We start from the raw sequence: 24,593 nt of genomic DNA, 5'->3' as shown, positions 1-24,593 counted from the left end.
ATAAATTCAGGCTAAGGCAGCAGGGTAGTCAGGAAAATCTCATGTTCCATGTTCCAAGCAATCATATTAAATAATTAACATGCTTTAACACCAGGCAAGAGATTCCCTGGGGACAAAGTCAAGTGATAAAGGGGCTGCTCCAAATGATTAATGATTCATGATTTTATATATATAATCTTCCTGGACAGTCTCCATGGACACATCACTGGGATGGGACAGCACCCACAGCAGCACCCCTTCCCTACCCTAAGCAATGTATGAACAGTCAAACATTCCGTAGCATCCTTCAGGTCATAAGTCATTTTATTCCAATCCCTTGCACACCACAGTCTGGTTTTACTTGGGACAGAACAGACTCCATTTCCAGAGTCCTTAAAACAGCAAAGACAGTGAACAACCCAGTACAGAAGTGATAGAGGCCTTCAGGCATTCAGCCCTCTGGGGGCTGTGCAGTCCCTTGGCTGAACTTGAGTGCGTTGGATTCAACCTGCCAAGGCCTTCCTGGGAGGAGGAGAAGGAGAGAAACAGCCTGGAGAAGAGTCAGTGTGGGTCAGTGGCTGGGCAGCACCGGGGTGATCTCAGTACCTTCTGAGGCCAGCAGTGTCCATCAGTCATGTGTCTGGCTGTCTTTCTTCCAGAACAGCTGGAGGCCTTCTCTGTTCCTCACCCCAGCTCTCATTCTAGGGAACGGAGTGAGTCTGGTTCCACACAACATGTCATGACCTAGGGCAGAGCCCAGGCAGGTTGCTCCAACCTTAACTGACTCCACTTATCAAAAGGGAACTGAAAGGAGGAATCCTGTCTTCAATCTACAGCAGGAAAAAGTAGGATGCAACTCCCAAACACTCCAGGTGGAGCGTGCTGGACCCTCTTTCCCCTCTGCACTCCAGAAATTAGGTTAATTCCCTATTTTACAGAAACAGATGTTACCACTTGGCCCATGGAGGAATTTGGCAAGTCTTGGCATAGAATATGAAGAATGGACCCTCAGGGGAAGATTAAGGCTACTGAGTCCAGGTCTCACAATTTTACCTTACAAAGATGGTTTTTGTGTCTACCACACAAATTTGGATTTTTGATACTAATTAGAATAAATTCATATCAGACACAGGAACCTGGAGGTTAGAAGGCGCCCAGTAGCATTTTCCTCCAAGTTATGTTTGTTTTTCTGTGGTTCCTCTTTTACAGGAAGTGGTTTGGCAGCAGAAAGATTCCCTGGGGACCTCTCTGCCTTCACTTGGGACAGGTCCCCCCTGTATCCTGGAGTGTTCAGCCCCTCCTCCATCCCATGCCACCCAACTGCTACTCGAGTGTCTTTCCAGTGACAGGAGATTTTCCCTCTTAACCTTCCATTCAAATTGGTGTGCATGAGGTGACGCCCAAAGAGCAACTCAAATGTATGTTGTCACTTCTGGAAAGAGAAATCTGCATTCAAATAATACAGTGATGGAAAATACGTTAGCAGGGCCTTGGACACTGTGGCCACACTTGCCTGGGCTTTCTTACAATGAATTAAATGACTGTCCCCCTCAGACTCTTTGAATGGGTAAAAAAAAAGTGAGCATTCCTAATATGGCTCCCTAAGGAGGATGGTGGCTAAACCATTGGGAAGTCCCAAGAACCTAGGCTACTGTTCTCAAGTCTCCAAAATAGTCATCTGCTCAGAAAAGAACAATACCTCCAATCTCATGCTGCCCATGAGCTGCTGAGGTCAGCCAGTAAACCACTAGCCTGGCCCCTCTCAAAAGTATTAACCTCCTGGTGTCCCCAGGACATGACCCTCTCGAACCTGCCCTGCTTCTGTTCTCCAGTCACTGTGACTCTGGAAAAGCATTCTGAATCCAAAGTTGGGCCCTTGTCATGGTTACCTTGGACTTTTATGGAATATACAAAATATACTTGTTGATTGGTACATTTGTGCAAAGACAGATCTGACTTTGAAACAAGACAACATAGACATTCATCATAGTTGGCTTACTCACAATAAGCTACTAAAAACAGTCTTCTGTAATAAGATTGTATTAGTGCTCACTAAACATGCATTTACAAGGCAAAACACTTAATTTGGTTTGCAATCCCAGTATTTTATATACAGCAGTCTTTTTTCTTTTTCTTTCTTTTTTAAAATCACAATAGGCAACAAGATGGGCCTGGTTTTGGACTGTTGCCATTTGTGTTTGATTTCCAAAGAAACTCACATTAGCTCAACCAGTGTAAACCTGTGAAAAAAATAGCTGAGCCATCTTTTTTCTTCTCTATGGATTGACCTTGAAATGTTCACAGCTTAGAAACTACAGCCTGCTGGGGCGGAGCGACAGAGTGGGCCTCCTAGAGGATGTCCCAGCTCCCTTTAGTAGCCTCACCCCAGAGGGTAACTTGTTCTTGGGGAATCCAGCATCTGGTGCCATCCATTGCCCCTAGGGCACGTGTGACAACAGACCCAGGTGGGGAGTTCTGTCTTTCAAACCAAGCCCCTGGAAGCTTGTAGTGGAATCACTGGACTTAATCAGATCCCCTTCTCTTGCCCCCCGCCCCAGTCTTAGGTTTTAAACAGAAACATTAGAATCAGAAGAAAAAAAATAATAAAAACGATTGGAAAGTCATTAAACAAGGAACACCACGAAGTCTGCTCATGCTATCCACACGCACACTGGGGCTCTGGGCATTCCCACGAAGCGTCCACGATGAATGAAGCAGAAGGCGAAGGCATCACGGAGGAAGGTGCATCTGACTGCACAGGGGACAGCATCACCATCGATATTTTTTTGGCAAAAAAAAAAAAAAAAAATTTAAAAAGAAGAATCAAAAAGGGAACGCAAGCAGCTCTACAAATCGTGGGGTGCTGGGCTCAGAACTGGCCAGCGCTGCTCGGGTCGCACTGCAGGAGGCGCACGATGGACGGGTCGCTTTTGGCCCCTCGGATGAACTCTTCCAGGGAGAGCTTTCCTAGGATGGAAGAGAAGGGACGAGTTGAGTGGTGGCTGGTGGCAGGAGCCTGAGTTCACACCTCCCCACTGGACGTTGGAGGCAGCAATTGCTCACCTGCCCGTGGCCTCCCAAGGTAGAGCCCAGGAGACTGTCTTTTCAATGTGAGACCTACAAGGACTCTACTAGTGGCATTGCCAGCCCCTAGCGCAGCAGTTCTTGACTAATCACTTCCTGCCCACCCTGGCCTAGGGCTGGGGAGAGAGAAGGTAATGAATCTCCTGATCCGGTCCCTGCCCTGGCTCTTCCGTCTCTATTACCCCGGAAAGGCCCACTTAGTATTTGTAGAATGAATGGCCTCACACCTTTATGGGAAGAAGCTGGGCTCTTGCAGCACCAAGGCTGTCCCCACAAGGTTACTGGGAGCCTTCTGGGTCCTTCAGACCACTGGGCATATATAGGTTTGCTGCAAGATCCTTCCCCTGGCATGTAGAGAGGCCCTGGACATGAACACTGGTTCTTTCCAATCACAAATAAATAAAGTGGTGTGTTCCAGGCAGAAGGTGATCTCTTATGAGCTAGAGGAGGAAATCTGGGGTCCCCTTTTCCTCCAGTGTCCCTTTTCTTCCTGCAGAATAGTGTGTGTCCTGAATTCTCTTCCAGGAGGGCCACTTTTTTGCTGCAAGAAAGAGGGTGGGGGGCTGGGGGCAATGCTTTCTCATATCGCTGGCATTTCTGCATGTCCTTTCTTCTTAGCCTACTGTGCCCCTGGGAGTGAAGTGACTCATTTGACTTGTAAATCTGGGGCTGGGGCAGGGGAAACTGCTGGACATTTCTGCTTGGCCTTGCCCTCCTTTTCTTGGACAGAGTTTCCCTAGAGACTTATTCTGTTTGTTCTTCCAGGGACAGGCACTGGGTGGGTCTGGTTCCATTCAGCCTGTAGGTTTTGCTGATATACCCTTGGCCTCACCCTAAGATACTCCCTCCTCCAAAGTACCCTTTGGCTTCAGTTATTGCTCTTCTTTAAATTTCTCAACTTGTTCCAAACACAGGCAGCAAAGGGTGCTACATACAGGAGTCCTGTTCCTCCCAACGCAAATCAACAAACATGTCTTCCCCTCAGCCACCCCCACTCCCCACCAGAACCTAGTTATTATCTTGCAAACCTGCTGTTTCTTTCTGATGGAGAAAGGTGGGGACTCATTGATTGGATTGACTGACTGATAATGTATAATCAGTTAGTTCCCCTCTAAACTTTGTGTGCAGCCAGCTTTAGTAGCTGTGCCCCTGTCTGAGCACTAGTTAAAATGGCAGTGACTTTCTCTGGCTTCCAAAGAAGCCACTTGAACTCATGGGAATCTCTCAAAGGTAGGCCCTGGGGACCACAAGTTAGCTGGGGAACACTAGATTCAACATGAGCATCCAGCTTTTTGGCATTGACTCTGCACTTCAAGGCTGACTCAAGGGCTAACTTGTCTGTGGACCCAAATTTTCCCTAAGTCAAAGGCCTGGGTGAGCTACAAAGAGCTTCTACCAGGACTCTGCACCTGCTCTGTTCCAAGAGGGAAGTGGGCAGGTTGCCCTGGCCCTAGGGATCTAGGGTAAAGCCCCGAGTCTCCTGGGTCTCCTGAGATTCTTCTGACCACTATCTGACTTTAGGCCCCTCCCTCTTCCTCTTTCCCTCCACTGCTCTCCATCCCCACTTTTTTCTTTTATAAATTTAAACCTTTCCCTGGAGCGGGAACAGCACCTTCAGTAAGCTGTGTTGTAGGAATGTGGAACAATCAGGGCCCTTGGATCTCTTGGTAGCAACTCAACGGAGAGACACTAATTCACTGCCTGTCACCAACATGTGGGGAGGGCCTGATCCTGGGGTATTTTGGCTTTCTCCCATCTTTTAGCCTTTCTCTAAAGAGACGACATCTCAAGGCCACTGGGTTCCCAGGAGTACCAGCAAAACCTGCAGCTTAACCCCAGCAAATTCATTAGCTATTAAAACAATCCCATGTCTGTTCAATCTTTGCACAACAAACTATTTACTGTAAATTAAGGCACATGGGGGAATAGGATGTAAGAAGATGCATTGGCAACTTTGTGGAGGAAACAAAGCAAACAGATTGGCCTGCCCCACACAAACCCAGGTTCTCAGGCTGCTGGTGCCCCAGGCGTGAGCATATGAAGAGGCCCACCCCACCACAAAGCCTTCTGTTGTACATGTCAGTGACACACAGGATGTACAAGTGCATTTTCACATTGCTGACAAGAATTGCTGAGCACTCCTAGCAGAACAAGTGAGCTGGTAATAATAGCAAGTGCTGCACAGCTTATGATAGACCAGGCCCTGAGCTCAGTTAGCACTTGAAACTTGGGTATTGCATCTAAATAGCACTGCCAACTTTGACAAATAAAATAAGGATGTCCAGATAACTTGGAATTTCAGGTTGACAGCAAGCCATTTCTTAGGATCAATATGTCCCAAATATTGAAGGTGGGCATGCTTATATTGAAAAAGTCACTTCTTGTTGATCCAAACTCATTTACTTGGGCCTCTCATGCTCTGTTTGGCAACTCGGTACCTAATATATCTTGTCTGCTCTTGAGTTTGAAATACAATCCTCCCTTTTCATGTCCCTTTGTTTTGCATCCACTTGGGTTTCAATTGTAGGTGACAACCTCAGGGTGGGAACCTGCTGGTCACCCCAAGGCCTCCACCCACCCCTACTCCTGGGAGAGTCCACTTGTCTCTTAGAGCATGTACAGGAGACCCCAATAAAGCCAGACTGGGGTGAAAGCTGCTGGGGTCTGGGTGTGATAACAATCCCTCTCTGCATTCTGACACCCTGGCCTGGAGGAATCCAATCTATGGAGGCCAAGGCCTGTCCTGACCACTGGTCTTGCTAACAGTGATTGGTTGGGTCCTTCTATTTCTGTTCTACAAGACCCATCTGATTTTGTTGGGGGGCGGGGGGGGGGGGGCAGCAGCATGACATAGAAAAAGAGCAGAAGGGCCTAGAAATAAAGCATTTCCCCTCAAAGTGGGGACCAGCTCTCTGGTGGCCACCCTGGTCCTCCTCCAGGGACTTTTGGGATGAGCTACTCTTATGAAAGGCATTGGGCCAGGTCCTTAAGCCGCATTTCCCCACCTGGACTCCACCAGCAGCCCTGACCAGAGAAAAGCCACGCAGCCCCAGCCTCCTACCATCTCTGTTGGTGTCCATCTGGCGGAAGATCTTTTCTGTCCTTTTCTCAGGAGTTGACTCATCTTCAGGCATTTTCATGACAGAGGAGACCATCTTATAGATTGCCTGGGGACAGAAGTGACATGGTGGTAAAATTGAAACACAGCTTGGCACACAGTAGCCTTCCTGGTAACCCTCCCAAATACTAGAGTGAAGGGAAGGTTCTCCAGGGGCCGGTGGAGCTTGTCCTGTCCCTGCTGTCTTATCACTTATTCACTAATAGAAGCCAGGCCAATAGAGCTTTCTCTCCTTCAGCAAGACCCTCATTAATGACAACTGGCAGGAGGGCCCACAACTGCTTTGTCTGAAATGTTAATGTGCATATGAATTCCCTGGAACTCTTCTTTATTTATTTATTTATTATTAGTTGTTCAAAACATTACAAAGCTCTTGACATATCATATTTCATACATTTGATTCAAGCAGATTATGAACTCCCATTTTTACCCCGTATACATATTGCAGATTCACATCGGTTCCACATCCACTTTTTTACATACTGCCATACTAGTGTCTGTTGTATTCTGCTGCCCTTCCTATCCTCTTCTACCTCCCCTCCCCTCCCATCCCCTCCCCTCCCATCTTCTCTCTCTACCCCATCTACTGTAATTCATTTCTCTCTCTTGTTTTTTTCCCCCTCACTTCCTCTTATATGTAATTTTGTATAACAATGAGGGTCTCCTTCCTTTACCATGCAATTTCCCTTCTCTCTCTCTTTCCCTCCCCCCTCTCGACCCTGTTTAATGGTGATCTTCTTCTCATGCTCTTCCTCCCTATTCTGTTCTTAGTTGCTCTCCTTATATCAAAGATGACATTTGGCATTTGTTTTTTAGGGATTGGCTAGCTTCACTTAGCATAATCTGCTCTAGTGCCATCCATTTCCCTGCAAATTCCATGATTTTGTCATTTTTTAGTGCAGAGTAATACTCCATTGTGTATAAATGCCACATTTTTTTTTATCCATTCATCTATTGAAGGGCATCTAGGTTGGTTCCACAGTCTAGCTATTGTGAATTGTGCTGCTATGAACATCGATGTAGCAGTATCCCTATAGTACGCTCTTTTAAGGTCTTCATGGAATAGTCCGAGAAGGGCAATAGCTGGGTCAAATGGTGGTTCCATTCCCAGCTTTCCCAGGAATCTCCATACTGCTTTCCAAATTGGCCCCACCAATTTGCAGTCCCACCAGCAATGTACAAGTGTACTCTTTTCCCCACATCCTCGCCAGCACTTCTTGTTGTTTGACTTCATAATGGCTGCCAATCTTATTGGAGTGAGATGGTATCTTAGGGTGGTTTTGATTTGCATTTCTCTGACTGCTAGAGATGGTGAGCATTTTTTCATGTACTTGTTGATTGATTGTATGTCCTCCTCTGAGAAGTGTCTGTTCAGGTCCTTGGCCCATTTGTTGATTGGGTTATTTGTTATCTTATTGTTTAATTTTTTGAGTTCTTTGTATACTCTGGATATTAGGGCCCTATCTGAAGTGTGAGGAGTAAAAATTTGTTCCCAGGATGTAGGCTCCCTATTTACCTCTCTTATTGTTTCTCTTGCTGAGAAAAAACTTTTTTAGTTTAAGTAAGTCCCATTTGTTGATTCTTGTTATTAACTCTTGTGCTATGGGTGTCCTATTAAGGAATTTGGAGCCTGACCCCACAATATGTAGATCAGAGCCAACATTTTCTTCTATCAGACGCAGAGTCTCTGATCTGATATCAAGCTCCTTGATCCATTTTGAGTTAACTTTTGTGCATGGTGAGAGAAGGGGATTCAGTTTCATTTTGTTGCATATGGATTTCCAGTTTTCCCAGCACCATTTGTTGAAGATGCTATCCTTCCTCCATTGCATGCTTTTAGCCCCTTTATCAAATATAAGATAGCTGTAACTTTGTGGATTGGTTTCTGTGTCCTCTATTCTGTACCATTGGTCCACCCGCCTGTTTTGGTACCAGTACCATGCTGTTTTTGTTACTATTGCTCTGTAGTATAGTTTGAAATCTGGTATCGCTATGCCACCTGATTCACACTTCCTGCTTGGAACTCTTCTTTAAATGCAGGATCTGTGAGTGGAGCTGAGAAAAGAGGCCAGAGCTGAAGTTTTGTCCTTGTCAGCTTCCATGCTGATGGGAGCAGATGCCACTGTGCTCAAGCCTCATCTTGAAGAGAGAAGCTGCAGAAGATATTCCCCAGGTGGCAAAGGCAAGTGGGGACTACTATAGTCTCCTCCTAGGCCTCAGGCAACTACATGACAGACACCTGACAGTCTTCTCCAAGACAGATATTCTCAGTCTCTCCCAATCCATCCTGATGCTCCTCCCCACTGTAGTACGTGACCCTGATCTCAAATTCCTTCTCAGTAAGCTTCCAGGTGTTGTAGGGACACACGAGGCAAGGCCCCAAAGATAGCAGGAAACAGTTTTATTTGGCTTCAGCCAGGTTCAGAGGGCACAGCTTTTGCTGTAATCAATTGATCCCCTGAACCCCGAGTTCAGGGAGTTTCAGAATTTTATACCCAGCATGTAAGGGAAGGGGCTCAGAAATTCACAATCTGCAGAAGTTCACATAAAAGCAGCTTTTTCTTTCACTGTTCTGGGCAAGTTAACTCTTCAAGGACAACATCTGAGAAGGGGAGAGCTTCTTCTCCCCTTTCTTTCCTCCGCCTGCCAGCTGTTACCATGGAGCCCAGTTGGTAACTTATCTTAGAAATGTAGACATCTCTGTGAAACCCCAGCTCAAGGCCAGAGGCCTTGTTTGCACATTTCTACAAAGTACTATACTGGCTATGTTTGTGAAAAACTAGTGAGAGAGTGTCCAGCACCTGGAGTGCTGGTATCTTCCCAGCCAGTGGCCAAATAAAACAGGGCAACATGAAAATAGGAAGTTTATCTACTTTGGACTCTTTCGCAGAGACTCTTTTGCTGACAATCCTAAAATCAGCCATGGTGAAGAGGGCTTTTCTGTGGAGAAAGGGGGTGCCACTTCACAGGGAGCTCTGACATGGAAACAATCTGCCTTCAGGGTTTGGGATCAGTTCAGAGATAGACTCAGCACAGCTATGAAATCTGATGAGCAGTAGAGGATTCTACCAAAAGAGTTTTGTAATTGCTATTGAAACTGTGTCCCCACCACCTGTGACCTCTCTGGGGTATTCAGAAGGGCCTGGAAGGCCTCAGTTATCAAATATAGTTTTTATTTAGGAAGAATAATATAAATTCATTATTTTTATCCCCAGATCATGACTTTGCTGCTCAGATTCACTTTGAACACCTTAGACCTGGGGAAAAAAACTTAAAAAAAATAGATTTGCCAGGGAGAAGCAGGAGACTCCAGAAAGTTCTCAAGCTCTGGGCAAGCAGAAATCAGAAAAAAAAGGCAGCTAAGTGAAGGTGATCTCCAATTGGGAAATGTGGGAGCAAAAGGGGACACTCAAGGTTAAACTTCTCTGGTTTACATTCTTGTTTGGGATCAACTGGGCCTGAAATCCCTGAAATATTCTGGACCAACAATCAGATACTCCAATCTCAGTCAATAAAATAAGAACAAAAGATGGACTCTCCCATAGTACTGACCCCTGGGCTGATTTCATCCCTAACCTGATCCCTCAGGTCAGGCTTCTGGGTCCCTGTTTCTCTCTCTCTCTCTCTCCCTCTCTCTCTCTTTCAGTACTGGGGATTGAACCCAGGGTGTTCTACCACTGAGCTACATCCCCAGCCCTTTTCATTTTGTTTTGAGACAGGGTCTTATTATGTTGCCCAGGCTGGCCTTGAACTTTCGATCCTCCTGCCTCAGCCTCTTGAGTAGCAGGATTATCAGTGTTTGCCAATGTGCCTGGCTCTGAGTCTATCTTAAACCTACCCAAATCCCTTACTGAACTCTAGTGCTGCCCCCACAGTAAGTGCTCTTGGAAGGTCATGAGCACAGCCCTCTCCGGGGGTGATGGGCGTCATTGCTAAACGCAGTCAGTCAGCTTTCCCAAGAAGTGCTCACTGAAGTGTCTCTGGAGGCAAAAGATGAGCCATACTCTGTCCTCCTCCTGGACCTTGCTGTCCCCTCTGCCCCAGGTCTATGTTACCGTCTGTACTAGGGCCATAGCACCATGTGCCAAACTGCTTGGGACACCTAATTCCAGGAAAGACCACTGAAGATAGAGCTCTTTTATCAAGTGGAGACACAGAGGCTCTGAAATCTGCAGGGCCAGCTGAATATTCATAAAGAGGAGTAGAAAGCACAAGTGTCCCCACACCAGCAACTGACTCTCGAGGTCTTGTCACCTTGCCTCAGCTTTCTTTGCTAAATGGAAATCTTTTCTGTAATTTCCGACCTGGGCAAAGGGGAATCAGTGACCCACATGGATTTCAAACTCACACCATTTGTGTATTTTGTGAGTTCATAAGCTCAGGAATGTTAGATTAACAACAGCAGAACAGAACCTAGACATGGGTGCTCACCAGGCCACATGAGCTCAACCTCTACTGGGCGAGAGCTGACCCACTTCAGGAGGGCTGGAGGTGAAGAGGGAGGAGCATGTACAGACAGGATGAGTTTATATTTGCCAAAAGTCTTAGAGAGGCTGTGTGATTACCCATCCTCAGCCTTCTTTGGGCCTAGGTTGTTCCTTCTGGAGTCTGTTCTAGCCTCTAGGATCATCTCCCTGGCTCCTTGTAGTTATCACTTGTCCATGATTGGCCCAAGAGGGCAATTCCCAGCTCAGATATTCCACAAAGCCATTGAGTCCACCGACCTGACACACATCTTGTTTTCCTGGATCAGTGGCGTTATTTACACTCTTTCCTCATCTGAGTCTCACCTCCTTCTCTCCCCTCCTCCTTGATATCCTGCTCAAGTGTTGGGGGCAGATGGAAATGTGACCCTCCTCCAGGAAGCCCTCTGTAATCATCCTTCCTTCTATTGCTCCCTATAATCTCTCTTCCACTGTACAAGACAATGGCTCTGTATCACCTCTTTGGGAATCCTTCATTCTACTTACCCTAAACTGTAATTAGCTAGGATATTCTCTTTTTAGATGTGACAGTGACAATCAAGGGCAACTGCTCATCAGATCCCTGATGATGCTTAACACTGGGTCACACACAGAGTCAGGCTAAGTGCAGAGAATTTGTTCAGGGATAGCTGATCCACTCCATCACCTCTTCTTATGTCTCCTCTCTCTCCTCTTGGTTCTACTCCTTTTTTATAAAGTTCTCTCTTTATCCTTTCATATTTTTCGTTCCCATCATTTTTTCTTTTTCTCCTCCCTCTTGTTGCATAACTAACGTATTCACGTAAAACTCAGATTCCTAATCTGTCAAAAGCTATGGCCTCCACCCTTAGAAATCTTACACCACTGCAGGTGATTTCAGGGGCTTTTGAATTTGGAAGCTCATCCATAGACCCCAGGTTATAAAACCCTCTACTCCTATTTCATTCTATCCATTCACTCATTCATCAAATGCTTACTGAGAAACTATTATATACCAGATACTATGGATGATTCCCCCAGTCTTTGCCCTCATAGGAATTACTGTTAAATAAGGATGACAGGCAATATTAAAATGACCAGAGAAATAAATGTAAGGCCACTGTTGAGTGCTACCGAGGAAGGTGTGTAATCTTGTAAGTGTAATGGGGATTGGGCCTTGGCAGAGGGTTAGGACAGCTTCCCTGAGGACTGATGATTGAAAAAAGAGATGAAGAAATCATGGGGTTTAAAGAGGTAAAGGGCAGAGAGAAACACTTTAGAAGCTCAGGGTGGGAATGGCAGGAAGACCACAGGATGTGTAAGAGCAGGTGGGGACAGGCAACATGGCCTCCTAGACCAGGATAAGGAATATATTTCTCCTGCCAGCAACAAAATGGTAGAATTGGTATTAAATTTGATTTTCCTATTTACACCCACTTTCCAAATCTGCCTCTATACCCTCTTTTTTTTTTTTCAAGAAATCATGTTCAGAGAATTTAAGAAATGGTCATTCAAAATTGTTCCACAATTGTGTCTTGTCTGCTCTGTGCTTGTGGTGGGGATACAATAGTCAACAAGATGGTTGTGGTCTCTCTCCTTTTATATGTCACCTGCCTCTCCTTACAGATACCCTACTGCAGCCCCAAAGTGCCCCTTTCTGGAGCTCTGTTGAAATGGGCGTGGTCATTCCAGCAAGGCTTTAATAGCAGTCATAAAAGCCATTCCCTAGGTGCCTCTGGACCTCCCAGCATCGAGTAAAACCTACTTGTCTGGGACACTCTGTAGAACTTTCAGCCCCTAGGGTTGGGGCTCATGAAACACCCCTTCTTAGGATTCTGATGCAAAGCCAACTAGCACTAATCTAGAAGTCATTCACCTAACATTCTTGTATTCTTTTTTTTTTTGGTACTGGAGAGTGAACTCAGGGGCACTTAACCACTGAGCCACATCCCCAGATCTTTTTCACATTTTTTTTAGAGACGGGGTTTCCTGAGTTGCTTAGGACCTCGCTAAGTTGCTGAAGCTGGCTTTGAATTTGTGATCCTCCTGCCTCAGCCCTTTGAGTTGCTGGGATTATAGGCATGCTCCACCATGCCCAGATTCCCCTGATATTCTTGGTTGATCAGATGCTTTAAAGACCAAGCAAACACATGAGCGTGGATAGAAAAGGGGACTCTCACATGCAATAGAGTGGGTCAGTATTAGTCTCTCAATCCTAGGCTGAAGGAGTGGAGCCGGTACAGAGACTGAGAGCAGGTTAGTGTAAAATACAACAATCAGCTCTCCCTCCTGCCGCCTGCCCCATGGGAACGAGCAGACTGACTTGAGGGCAGCTTTGCCTGCTGGGCTCGGGGACACCCAGGGTGGAGTGCAACTGGGTTGAGGAAGAAGCAAGATCTCCATAAGAGGCTCATGTTTCCAGGTGGCTTTTTCGTGGCACTCAGACTTTTCTCTTTAATGTGTATCAAGTCATCCCTAGAGATGAGTGGACTGTTCATAAAACCAAGTCCGTGATGTGGGTGGTTCCAGAGAAGTCAGCAGAGAGCTGAGGGGATGAGTCGAGGTGGTGTCCAGAGTGAGGTACTGGACGATAGTCGTGCAAGACCACGACTTGGGGAATGATCTCTGTGCTTCCTTCCACAGCATCAATGACCAACAGCTGATTGTTAGAGAAATTCAAAATCTGGGACTCCACTGAAGAGAGAGAAAAAATAAAAAAGACACAACCCCAGACAGCAATCTGAAGCAAATCATGTTGTTTTTTTTTTAGCTCCAGTTTCCCTGTTCACCCCTCCCCATCCCCAAATTTAATGGGATTAAACCATGAAGAAACCAGGCTATTTCTCCACTTTAATTTAGCGATGTCAGTGAGAGGCCTAACAGGACCATCCTGTTTTTAATTAAACTTGGGGAGTCCTAGTCTTGTCTCTAGGTAAATGCAAAGCTTTGGGACACCCAGGAGCCCAGCACTGCATCCACTCAGCAGGTTCAGGATAGCTCCCAGCTGTGACCAGGACCCCTACCACCCTCCTTGTGACCTATCTGAGTATTTTCTTCTTTCTCCCTCAGAGGGGAGCACACTGTTGGAAGGCTGGAAGGGAAGGACTCAGTCTGAACTGACAGAGGTTGTAGGGTTAACAGAGGCCAGGCACAATTCCAAGAGTCAACGCTCCATGCTCTCTCTGAAGAAAACCAGACTGACTCTTTCCATCAGAAAATTTAGCATCTTCCAACAGGGAACCAGAAATTCAAGATTCTCTGACAGCAGACTAAGGGCAAAAGAGGTTGAGCTATGCTGGGTTGTTTTAGATTATAGATAAAGAACAGCACCCTTCTTAGAAGGATTTATATACCAGAAAAAGAGGTTGGAACAGGCCTCGAAAATCCTCAGAAATTTTAAAAATAGGATCATTATCTATGTAGCTAAATGACATAAATACTTTCTCACTTAGAGCTACAAGAATAAATTGAATTAGTAACTTCCATACTTCCCCATAGTGTTCTACCATGGTCCTTGAGCCTTAAGCATCTTTGTTACTAGGGAGAGGGTGAGAGGAGAACAAGGTCCCACCCCTCTTTCAACCAAAGAAGTTCCCTTCTGACATTAAGTTTCATGTAAGATTTTCCTTAAAAACCCAAAACCACAATTTTTGGTGCTAAAAATGGAATTCGAATACATTCAACCACCGCGAATATTCTTGCCTTTGTGATAATATGATCCTTTTAAAGATAATTAGTCAAAGATTTGTGTGCTGACTTGTACTCTCAGCACAATAGCTTACTGTTTGAAAGAACCCAGCACCATCCCTTTTATAAATCAAAGAATTAGGCCTGGCATGTTGGTACCCGCCTGTAACCCAGCAGCTCCGGAGGCTGAGGTAGGAGGATCAGGAATTCAAAACCAGCCTCAGCAAAAGCAAGGTGCTAAGCAACTCAGTGAGACCCTGTCTCTAAATAATATACAAAATAGGGCTGGGGATGTGCCTCAGTGGTTGAGTGCGCCCGAGTTGAATCCCTATTACCAAAATAAATAAACAAAAATAAATAAATAAAAGAATTACAGAAAGTCAAGGAAGAGTGTTCTTCTGCTCAGAGGTATCCAAAGGCAGAATTGTGATAGGCTGCATCACACAAGGAAATTAAATATATATAAGCAGAGACTAGACACCCATTGCTGATGATGCTGTAAAGAAGTTTTTGTTTTTTTTTCCAAAACTCTTTCCAAGAAATATCAGTCTTTCAAGATGCTGTAAGACCAGAGAAAGGCTGTCATCAAAACAGCTTGAGAAACGCTGCTTACTTTACTCTTCTTAGACAATCACAACGCACATGAACATATTAGAGACTGAGAATTCCTGTGGTTAAGACACCCCTTGAATTCCATTTAACCCAGAGTCTGCCAAACTGGTTTGAAGAGACCCTTTTTGTGACAGAGCTTCTATGAACAGCTGATGAAACTAGCATCTGAGCCAGGACTGAGTCTGGCCCCTTCTTCAGCTGGGCTCTGTTTTCTGTCCCTCTGTTTTACAGAAGAGGTAACGTGGCTTGACTTCCCAGGGATGTCTTAGTCTCTTCAAGACAGGGGGGTTATTCTTATTCATCTGTGTATGCACTGGAGTCTGAGACTTCAGTTAACCAATGTTTATTGGCTTTACAAGCAAAAGGGGTGATGCTAAATCCTTCAGATTTAGGGAGGGACAGCGCAATCTTGTCTTTGAGAGCTCACAGTACAGGTAGCAGAAGGACAGGTAAGGCGATGAGTACCTTAAAATGAGAGCAGAGTGCTGCTTCTGACCAAGAAGGACTAGTAGGAACGGAACCCACTCTCAACCTGAAGCAACAACAGTAAAACTCAAAGGCCAGTATGTACAAATCCACAGTTTTCAGGTCACTGGAAATTAGGCAGCAAAGGACAGTGGTCCCTGAGAAACTTGAAACAAAAGAGATAGCTAGTGGATTACAGCCCCAGCTCAAGCCTTGGGGAAGTTTTCAAGCCACAGTGCCAGGAGGGGACCCACGGGTACTTGGGCGAACTGACTTGCAGGGATGGAGTGGCCAGTCTGAGGGATGGAAGTTTAGCATTCACGGGACAGAATACAGAAGAGAAAGCTGCCGAGAAAGAACTCCAGGGATCTGTGGCAAGTCCCCTCGGGTATTCAGCTGGGCTGTGTATGTGTGAGAAGAAACTATCCAGGACTGCGGGGAAATAACCAAGCAAGAGGATTAGGATTCGAAGGAAGAGTAAGAGCATCCGTATTCACCAGCCATAGAAGGCCTCAGGATTTGTGGGGTGCTGGCTACTCAAAAGGGTCTTAGTATTGAGGAGTAATTAGCCCTACATGAGCACTGCTCTGGTGTCACCTAATGAATCTTAAAAAGAAAGTTCTAGAAAGTTACAACTGCTTCCAAGTAACTTATTTGTATCCCAGAACAAAACTTAGGAATATTTATAGGACTACAAAAATATCTAGCAACCAGCATGGTAAAATTCACAATCCCTGGCATCTAATAAAAAAATTGCAATTGCCAGTCACACAAAGAAGTAGGAAAATGTAACATAGAAGGAGGAGAAAAAGCAATCAATTAAAAGTAATCCAGAAATGGCATAGGTGTTAGAATTAGCAGGACACTGAAATAGGTACAAAAAGTATGTTTCCATAGGTCCAAAAAGTAGTGATATGAAAAGCGTAAAAAGGACCTAAAATATCAATGAATTTGAAGAAAATGGAATGAAAAACTACTCAAAAGAAAACAGAAAATTCAAAAATTATAATGTAACAACATCAGTGAACTGTTTGATACCTTTGAGCCACCTAATGAATATGCAATTAAAGACCTTGAAGAAGAAAAGAGAGAGTGGAACACAGAATAATATTTGAAAATATAATTTACTGCAAACATTCCAAATTTAATAAAAACTATAAACCCACAGGTCCAAGAAGCACCTTAATAGGAAAAAAAATCTTCCAAACAAGTAGAAATAGATAACCTGAATATCCCTTCATCTAACAAAGACATGAAATTTGTAGCTAACCTTCTCATTAAGAAAAACTCCAAGGCTGGGGTTGTAACTCAGTGGTAGGGCATTTGCCTCACATGTGTGAGGCACTGGGTTCGACTCTCAGCACCACATATAAATAAATAAAAGTTCATCAACAACTAAAAAAATATTTTAAAACAGAAAACTCCAGGCCCAGATAGCTTCATTGGGAAATTCTACTAAACATTTAATGAAGAAATATCACCAACTTAAATGTACTGCCAGAAAATTGGGAAGAAGAGAAGAGATCTCAACATGTTTCAAAAACCAGCATCAGTCTGATAACCATACTGAAGGTTACAATTCATTCTGTAAGGCCAGCATTGCCTGACAACCTAACGAAATAAAAGATATCACAAAAAAACTTCAGACCAATACACCACGTGGACAGAGAAGCGGAAAGGCTAAACTAATTTTCAGCAACTTGAATCTACAATATACTAAAAGGATAATACATCATGACTTATCAGGATTTATTTCAGGAATGTGAGGCTAGATTACTATACAAAAATTAATCAATGAAATTGATTGAACTATATTAAACTATGTTAACAAACTAAGAATAAATATATCATGATTTTCGTAGAGAATAGAAAAAAATTGATAACACGCAACATCCATTCATGATTAAGAAGAAAAGAAAAAATTTTCATCAAGCTAAGAAAGGAGAGGAGCTTCATGAAAAATTGACAGCTAATGTCATACATTATGGTGAGGACTGAGCGGTTTTCCCCTAAGACTGATATTGAGATAGAATGTCCATTTCTACCCTCTCTTATTCAGTATTGTATTAGGTGTTCTAGCCAGTGCAATAAAGGACACCCAGATTGGAAATAAAAGAGTAAAATTCTCATTTTTTTTCACATAGACAATATATTTGTCTATGTGCAAAAAAATATCTGTTGAAACGTCCCCAGAGAAACCTTCAGAGAAACTAATAAATTAGTGTAGTCAAGGTTCTAGTGTTTGATATACAAAGATTAATTGTATCTCTATATTTTAGAAATAGCTATAAATTGATATTTTAAAAAATATGATTGTTAATAATATCACTTACAATACAATGAATATTATTAAATAATTTAGACAAAATTATTTAATATAGTAGACTAAAGACCACAAGTTATGAAATGATCTGCCAAGTTCATGAGTTGTAAGACTCCATGTTGTTACAATGTTAGTTCTCTTCAAATTGATCTATGGAATCAGTGTCATCCCAATCAAAATCTCAATAGCTATTTCTGCAAAAATTGATAAGTTCATTTTAAAGTTTACGTGGAAAGATGAAAGACATGAAATAGCCAAAAGGACTTTGAAACAGGGGTGCTTAATAAAGTCAGAGGACTAATACTACCTGACTTCAGGACTTCTTTTGAAGCTACAGCAATCAAGACAGTGTGGTATCATTATCATAATAGAAAAATAAATCAATGGAATGGAATAATGTCCAGAAATAGGTTTATACATATGTGGACAACTAATTTTCAACCAGGTACAGAAGCAATTCAGTGTGTGTGTGTGTGTGGGGGGGGTGTTCTTTTCAATAAATGAGGCTAAATCCATTGGATATTCATATACAAATGGATGAACTTCAGTGGGTACCTCACATTATATTAAACTGTTATGAAGACATGAATTGGTGTAAATATACTATGTATACAACCAGAGATATGAAAAATTGTGCTCTATATGTGTAATAAGAATTGTAATGCATTCTGCTATCATATATAAATAAAAAAATTATAAGAGCCAAACTTGAATTTTTTTTTACTTCTGTAAATACATGTTAAGAGGTTTAAAAGGTGTGCTAAAGAATGAGAGAAAACATGCAAAGCAAGCATCTGATAAAGAGCCTGTATTGAGAATAGACAAAGAAGTCTCAAAACTCAGTAATAAGAAAAAAAAGCATTCCATTTTTAAAATGGGCAAAAATTTGAACTATCATATTTCAACCAAAAATACATAAGAATGACAAATCACACTCAGAAATATGCTCAACTTATTAGTCATTAAGAAAATGCAGATTAAAGCCACAATGGAATATAATCAATCATATGCCTATTAGAGTAGCTAAAATTACAGACTGACCAGCCAAGGGTTGACGAGGATCAGAGGAATTAGAAGTCTCATACATTGCTGTTGGGGAGGTAAAATTTTGCAGCCTCTTTGGAAAACAGTTTTTTAGACAGTTAAACCAACTGTATTCCATTCAGTAATATAGCACGTCCCCTTATTGCAATATAAACCTACTAACCATTCTGTTCCTATTTACCCAAGAGAAATGAAGGCCTATGTCCATACAAAGATTAGTACACAAACGTTTACAGAAGATACTTTTTGTAATAGCCAAAAATTGAAAACAAATGTTCCTATACAGGTAAATGAACAATAATGATAAAAGCATGTGGTATCTGCATACTGTGGAATAGTACTCAGCAAAGAAATAAATTACTGGCATATATAACATAGATAAATCTCAAAATAATTATTCTGAATGAAAGAAGCCAGGAGAAAAAGAGTACATAATATATGCTTCAATTTATATAAAATTCTAGAAAATAAAAAACATAGGGACAGAAAGCAGATTAGCGGGAAAGTAGATCAGTGATTGCCTAAGGAGAGTAAGTAGTAGGTACGGATGAGTGTAAAAGATTTTAAAGGGTCAAAAATAAATATTGGAGAGTTGTGGATGTTTGTTACCTTGATTGTAATATGTACACTGTCAAGACTTACACTTTTTAAAAGTATGTACAATTTATTTTATGTCAACTTTACTTCAAAGAAGTTATTATTATTATTATTATTGTTTGTAGTGCTGGGGATCAAATTCAGGTTCTCATGCGTGTCAAGCAGGTATCCTACCACTAAACTATACGCCCAATCCTAAGACTATTTTTTTTTAAAGAGAGAGAGAGAGAATTTTTTTTTTTTTGTAGATGGACACAACACAATGCCTTTATTTTTATGGGTGCTGAGAATCGAACCCGGGTCCCGCCCGTGCTAAGTGAGCACTCTACCACTGAGCCACAATCCCAGCCCCTAAAACTATTTTCAAAATTCTATTGATAAAATTGTAAAGTGGGGCTGGGGATGTGGCTCAAGCGGTAGCGCACTCGCCTGGCATGCATGCGGCCCAGGTTTGATCCTCAGCACCACATACAAAGATGTTGTGTCCGCCGAAAACTAAAAAATAAATATTAAAATTCCCTCTCTCTCTCTCTCTCTCCCTCACTCCCTCCCTCCCCCCTCCCTCTCTCCCTCTATCTATCTTTTAAAAAAAAGATTATAAAAGTAATTATATCTTTAGTGAAGTAGTTCATGATTAAGTAGCAGCCATCTATTTAAAATTAACAGAAAATAAGGGCAGGATTGCAATGGAGGTATCCATAAGAAACTATGGGAAAATGGGCATGATTTGGTTAAAGGGATGGGGTGGAAATCAGGGTAGATAAACTCTATGGAGTGAGGGAGAAACAGGTGTCAAGAGGGTACTCTAGCCCACTGCTGGAGGAAAAGACTATGGACGTGAGAGAATATGGTGCCTTTTGGAATCTTTCAAGTGACCTTTAGCTGAGGTGAGAAGTACTCAAAAACTACAGTATGAGAAAGGTTTTAAGGGAGGGGGTGACCCCTGTCACAAAGTCCTTAGTAAGGAATTTAGGCACCTGGTGTGGGTAGGAAGGCATCGTGTTAGCTTTCCATCACTAAAATGAAGTACCCGAGACAATCAACTTATAAAGAGAAGAGGTTTGTTTTGGCTCACGGTTCGGGAGGTTCCAGTTCATGATCAGCAGTCTCACTGTTTTGGGCCTGTGGCAAGGCAGGGGAACTTGGTGGTGCAAAATCTTTTACCTCGTGGCCAGGAAGCAAAAGAGGGAGTGAGACTGGAGTTGGGCTCGCATAGTTCCCTTTAAGGGCATCCTCCACTGACTGCAGGACTCTCCACGGGCCCCGCCTCCTAGAGACTCCCACCAGCACCATCCCTACAGTTGAAGGACTTAACACATGGCCCTTTAGGGACACTCAAGACCCAATAACTCTACCAGGAGAGGGACACAATTCTATCTGCATTTTTGAAAGATCCCTCTGGCATCCTTGTGAGGAAAAGAATCGTGGTGGGAGGTGAGTGGAGCAGAAGACCTGCTGGAAATGTGTGGTATAAGTACATTTTCCAAGGAAGGACAGAACAGTATTTCCAGTCCCACATAATCTTCCAAAACCTCACCACTGCCCATCAAGATGTAGACTCTAGGCTCCCTCCCGCTTTATGAGCTGTGGAGATCTCTGTGACTGCTTTGAGTAGGAGTAGATGGTGGAAGTGATGGTTTGTGACCTCGAAGTTAGGACACAGAGAGATACAGCTGTGCCTGGTTCTCTTCCTGGAGACCTACATCTTTACAGCCCTGAGCTGCCCTGCAAAATGTGTGGCCACCTCAAAGCCACCCTGCAGGAGACATCCCACAGAGAGACCACCACTGACTTGAAATGAGAGTGGCAGGAGGAATGGACAGGAATGACAGATTTGCAAACTTGAGGACGCTGGTGTAATAGTTTTGGTGACTGCCTGGGTATGGGGATAGATGATGGAAAAGTACCCAGTTGTCTTTGACTTGGTGGCAGATGAGTGGTAAGGCTATAGACAAGAAGAAAGGGAGGAAGGAAAGGAGGGAGGAGAGAGAAAGGAAAGAAAAAAAGTTTTGGGGGTGGGAGACAAGGATGCATTTGTAACGCTGACTTTGAAGTTCTGGAACAACAAACAGCTTAGTGGAGATGTCCATTAACAGTCAGACCCAGTGGAGAAGAAGATCTGGAAGTAATCTGTTTCTTTGTCCATAAAATAGGGATAATAAAGTGGTTGTGAATTAAACAAGATAATCTTTGTGTACCAGAGTGAATAGTGTCTTGCAAAAATTCCTGTCCACCCAGAATCTGTAGATGTCACTTGATTTGAGAATAGGGTCTTTGCAATTGTAATTATGTAAAAATAATGAGCATACTGGATTAGGGCATGCCCTAATCCATAACTGGTGTCCTTATAAGCGAGAAATTTCAACACAGACATACAGGGACAATGGCAAGTGACCATGGAGGCACAGACTGGAGGGACAAAGTTGTAAGCCAGGGGCCCCAAGGAGTGTGGTAAGCACAAGAAGCTAGAGAGAGGCATGGAACATACCCCCTGCAGAGCCTTTAAAAGGAGCCAAACTTTGCTGATGCTTTAATTTTGGGCTTCTGGCCTACAGGGCTGTGATAGAACATTTTGTAATGGTAGCCCTAGGAAACTGACGCAGCATGGGAATCTCCCACCACTACGCTTAGTCCGTAACATACCTAGAGAGGATGAGACTTCTCAGAGGCAATGGAAGAAAGAGAGCCGTGCTGGATCCCTGCTTGGGAATATCTATATTTAGGAAGCAGGAGAATAAAGAGGAATTCACAAAGGATTCTGGGAGGGAAAAGCCAGAGAAGGGCCATTTGGTAGTAGATACTCACTTTCATCTGCCAGACGTCATACTTGACACTGAGAGTTAATTTAAACTCTTACACTATAGTGTGACTTGCAGTGTCAACCCTTTAATAAGAAAGGGACAAACCCAACACATGGATAAGCAGGCACGATGGCGAATTCTTAGAGAAAATCACTAGCCTATGCCACTATTTTAAATAATTTTCTCCAGAAAAATCTACGTTGCCTTCCAGAGTAACGTCTGTGGTCCAAATTCATGAATGAAAATAAGGCAATGTTTTTGGAACTGAATGCCCAGGAACCACGTAAGATGGACTCAAAGATCTTTCCTACTCCTTGCTTTTCCCCGCCTAGAATCAGTATACTGTGTCACGTCTCCAAGAAGCATATTAAAAGTGACATAGTGTCTATGACATGAGTTTAGAAAGGTCTTTGGGGAAAAAATGCAAATGCCACTCAGGATATGTGTCTAAAGCCTATGTAAAGACGTCCCTTTGGTCCTTATTTTGATCCTCTGTGGCATAACTACTCATAGGAGGGTTGTCTAAATTGTCACAGTTGGCACTCTTGAAACCAGGCAGGATTAATGGCACATTTATTTATTCCTTTGCAGGAATACCACCATGACCCCCTCCCCACCAAACCCAAACCCACTGCATGACCTTGTTCATCACAAGGGTGAATTAAAAAAAACCAACAACACACACACTTCTAAAAGAAAGCCAAAATCTGCTGTGATGGGGTGCCAGTGTGCCCCAAACTCCCCTTCTTCAGGTTTCATGGATTCAAAAAATATGAGAATGTGGATTAGGGGGTGTTCTAAAGTTCACCCTGCCATCATCCAAAGTGCTGGTGAACCCTGAATCACAACTGGGAGGGAGCAAGTCTCTTGTCAGACAGCAGGTATTTGAACTCCAAGTATTTTCAAAGCAGTCATTAACATCCAAAGTGCTGAACATGCTAATTACAAATTATTACAACCAGATGTTTAAAGCAAGCTTCCCTGAGGACTGCTGTAATATTACATCAGCCCATAGATTCCTTTTGGAAAGACTTGAACTTGAGAATAAATCTAGATAGCTGTTCCCCAAATTGTCCCTGTGCATGACTGTGTGGGCTGGGTCAATGGGTTTGGGGAATTCCTGTCATTTTTCACCAGTGGGAGATTTAGTTGGGTTACCTCCCTTTCTTTTATGAACATACATTTCACAATGAGGTCATTTTAATGGAGGATCCTGCCCTTCGCAGTACTCTGTCCACTGAATTGGAAATGAGCTCACTATATTGAGCTGGGAGACATTCTGTCCCAGCTTTGGAAACTGTGGTAGTGATAATTACTGTCAAAATTTATCCAGTGATGCTCCCCAAAAGGCACCGTGTTAGCTGCATTACTTAAAATAACTAATTGAATCCTCACAATCACCCAGGATTTACAACACCAAACTGCCTGTTAAAAAAAAAAAAAAAAAAAGGAAGTTGAGCCCGGAGACACAAGAATAAGACATCATGACTCAAGGAGATGGGAAAGAAGGGAGAGGGAGGTTGAACTAGTTAAAAGGCAAGGGATATCGACCCCCCTTTGCCCAGGATGCCTACTGTCACATTCCCATTCTTCCTTTGGCTTCCTCTTATTTTGAGTACAGATGATCAATTTTTGTGGAAGACTGTCATTGTCATTCAATCCTAAGTGTAATGCCAGTTCATAGACATCTAACCAACGACAGCTCCGTAGCTGACCTTTCAGGGGTCCTACTTAGTTATTTTCTAGGAACAAAAGGAAGGCAATAGAATTCCATTTTCTTCCTACATTCTCTCCCTGGGTGTGCTGTGGTCCCATGCATGGACTCTTCCCACTGTCTCCCAAGGTCCCAGAGAATATAAGCATTGGTGGCAGAATTCGTAACACCACTCCCTTTCTCTTTTGGTCCAGTCCTCAGCCTATGCTGTGATGCGCATGGGTATTCAGACTGCTTCCAGAAGCAGAGGGGGTCAGGGAGCTATGAGGGGTAGGGAGGATTCTCCATCCTCTTGCAGAACAGCCCCCCACACCCATGGAGAAGAGAGAATCTAGCATAAGCATAGTCTTAATCTGGCTTAAGACCCCCAAGAGATGATTTTGATGCAATAACAAAATATTGAGCCTAAATCATGCTCTTGTATTTGTTATTTAAAAAAATGAATGTGAAAAGGTTTATTTAAGGTCCTAAAAATAAATCTGCATATGGTTTTGCTTGTTCATCCAGATGTTGATACTGCACACAAAAAAATGTTTTATTTAAAAAGGAACACTTCTAGGGTTGGGATGGTAGCTCAGTTGGTAGAGTTTGGCCTGGCATGCACAGGGCCCTGGGTTCAATCCCCAGTATGGAAAAGAAAGAAAAAAAGCATTTTGACATATATGGTAAACTGAGTAATGATACCCCAAGATTTTTCCATGTCCCAATCCCTAAAACCTGTGAATAT

At 43.3% G+C, this 24,593-nt stretch overlaps 1 protein-coding gene across 6 annotated transcripts in view; it reads right to left on the bottom strand.

Moving 5' to 3' along the window:
• Nucleotides 1–285: 285 nt before the first annotated feature.
• Ncald (neurocalcin delta) overlaps nucleotides 286–24,593 on the bottom strand; it is a 398,774-nt gene continuing 374,466 nt past the window's right edge. For all 6 annotated transcript variants that reach the window (XM_071602204.1, XM_027948790.3, XM_027948796.3 and 3 more), the window contains 2 exons: nucleotides 6,125–6,230; nucleotides 286–2,946 (listed from right to left, as the gene is read on the bottom strand). In XM_071602204.1, coding sequence (XP_071458305.1) covers nucleotides 2,849–2,946; nucleotides 6,125–6,230 — 204 coding nt within the window. In that variant the 3' untranslated portion in view covers nucleotides 286–2,848. The remainder of the gene's footprint in view (nucleotides 2,947–6,124; nucleotides 6,231–24,593) is intronic.

This window comes from Marmota flaviventris, chromosome 15 (genome assembly GCF_047511675.1).
Source record: "Marmota flaviventris isolate mMarFla1 chromosome 15, mMarFla1.hap1, whole genome shotgun sequence".
NCBI classification, from domain to species: Eukaryota; Metazoa; Chordata; class Mammalia; order Rodentia; family Sciuridae; genus Marmota; species Marmota flaviventris.
The sequence above is the reverse complement of the archived record's forward strand: the minus strand, read 5'-3'. Positions and strand labels throughout refer to the sequence as shown.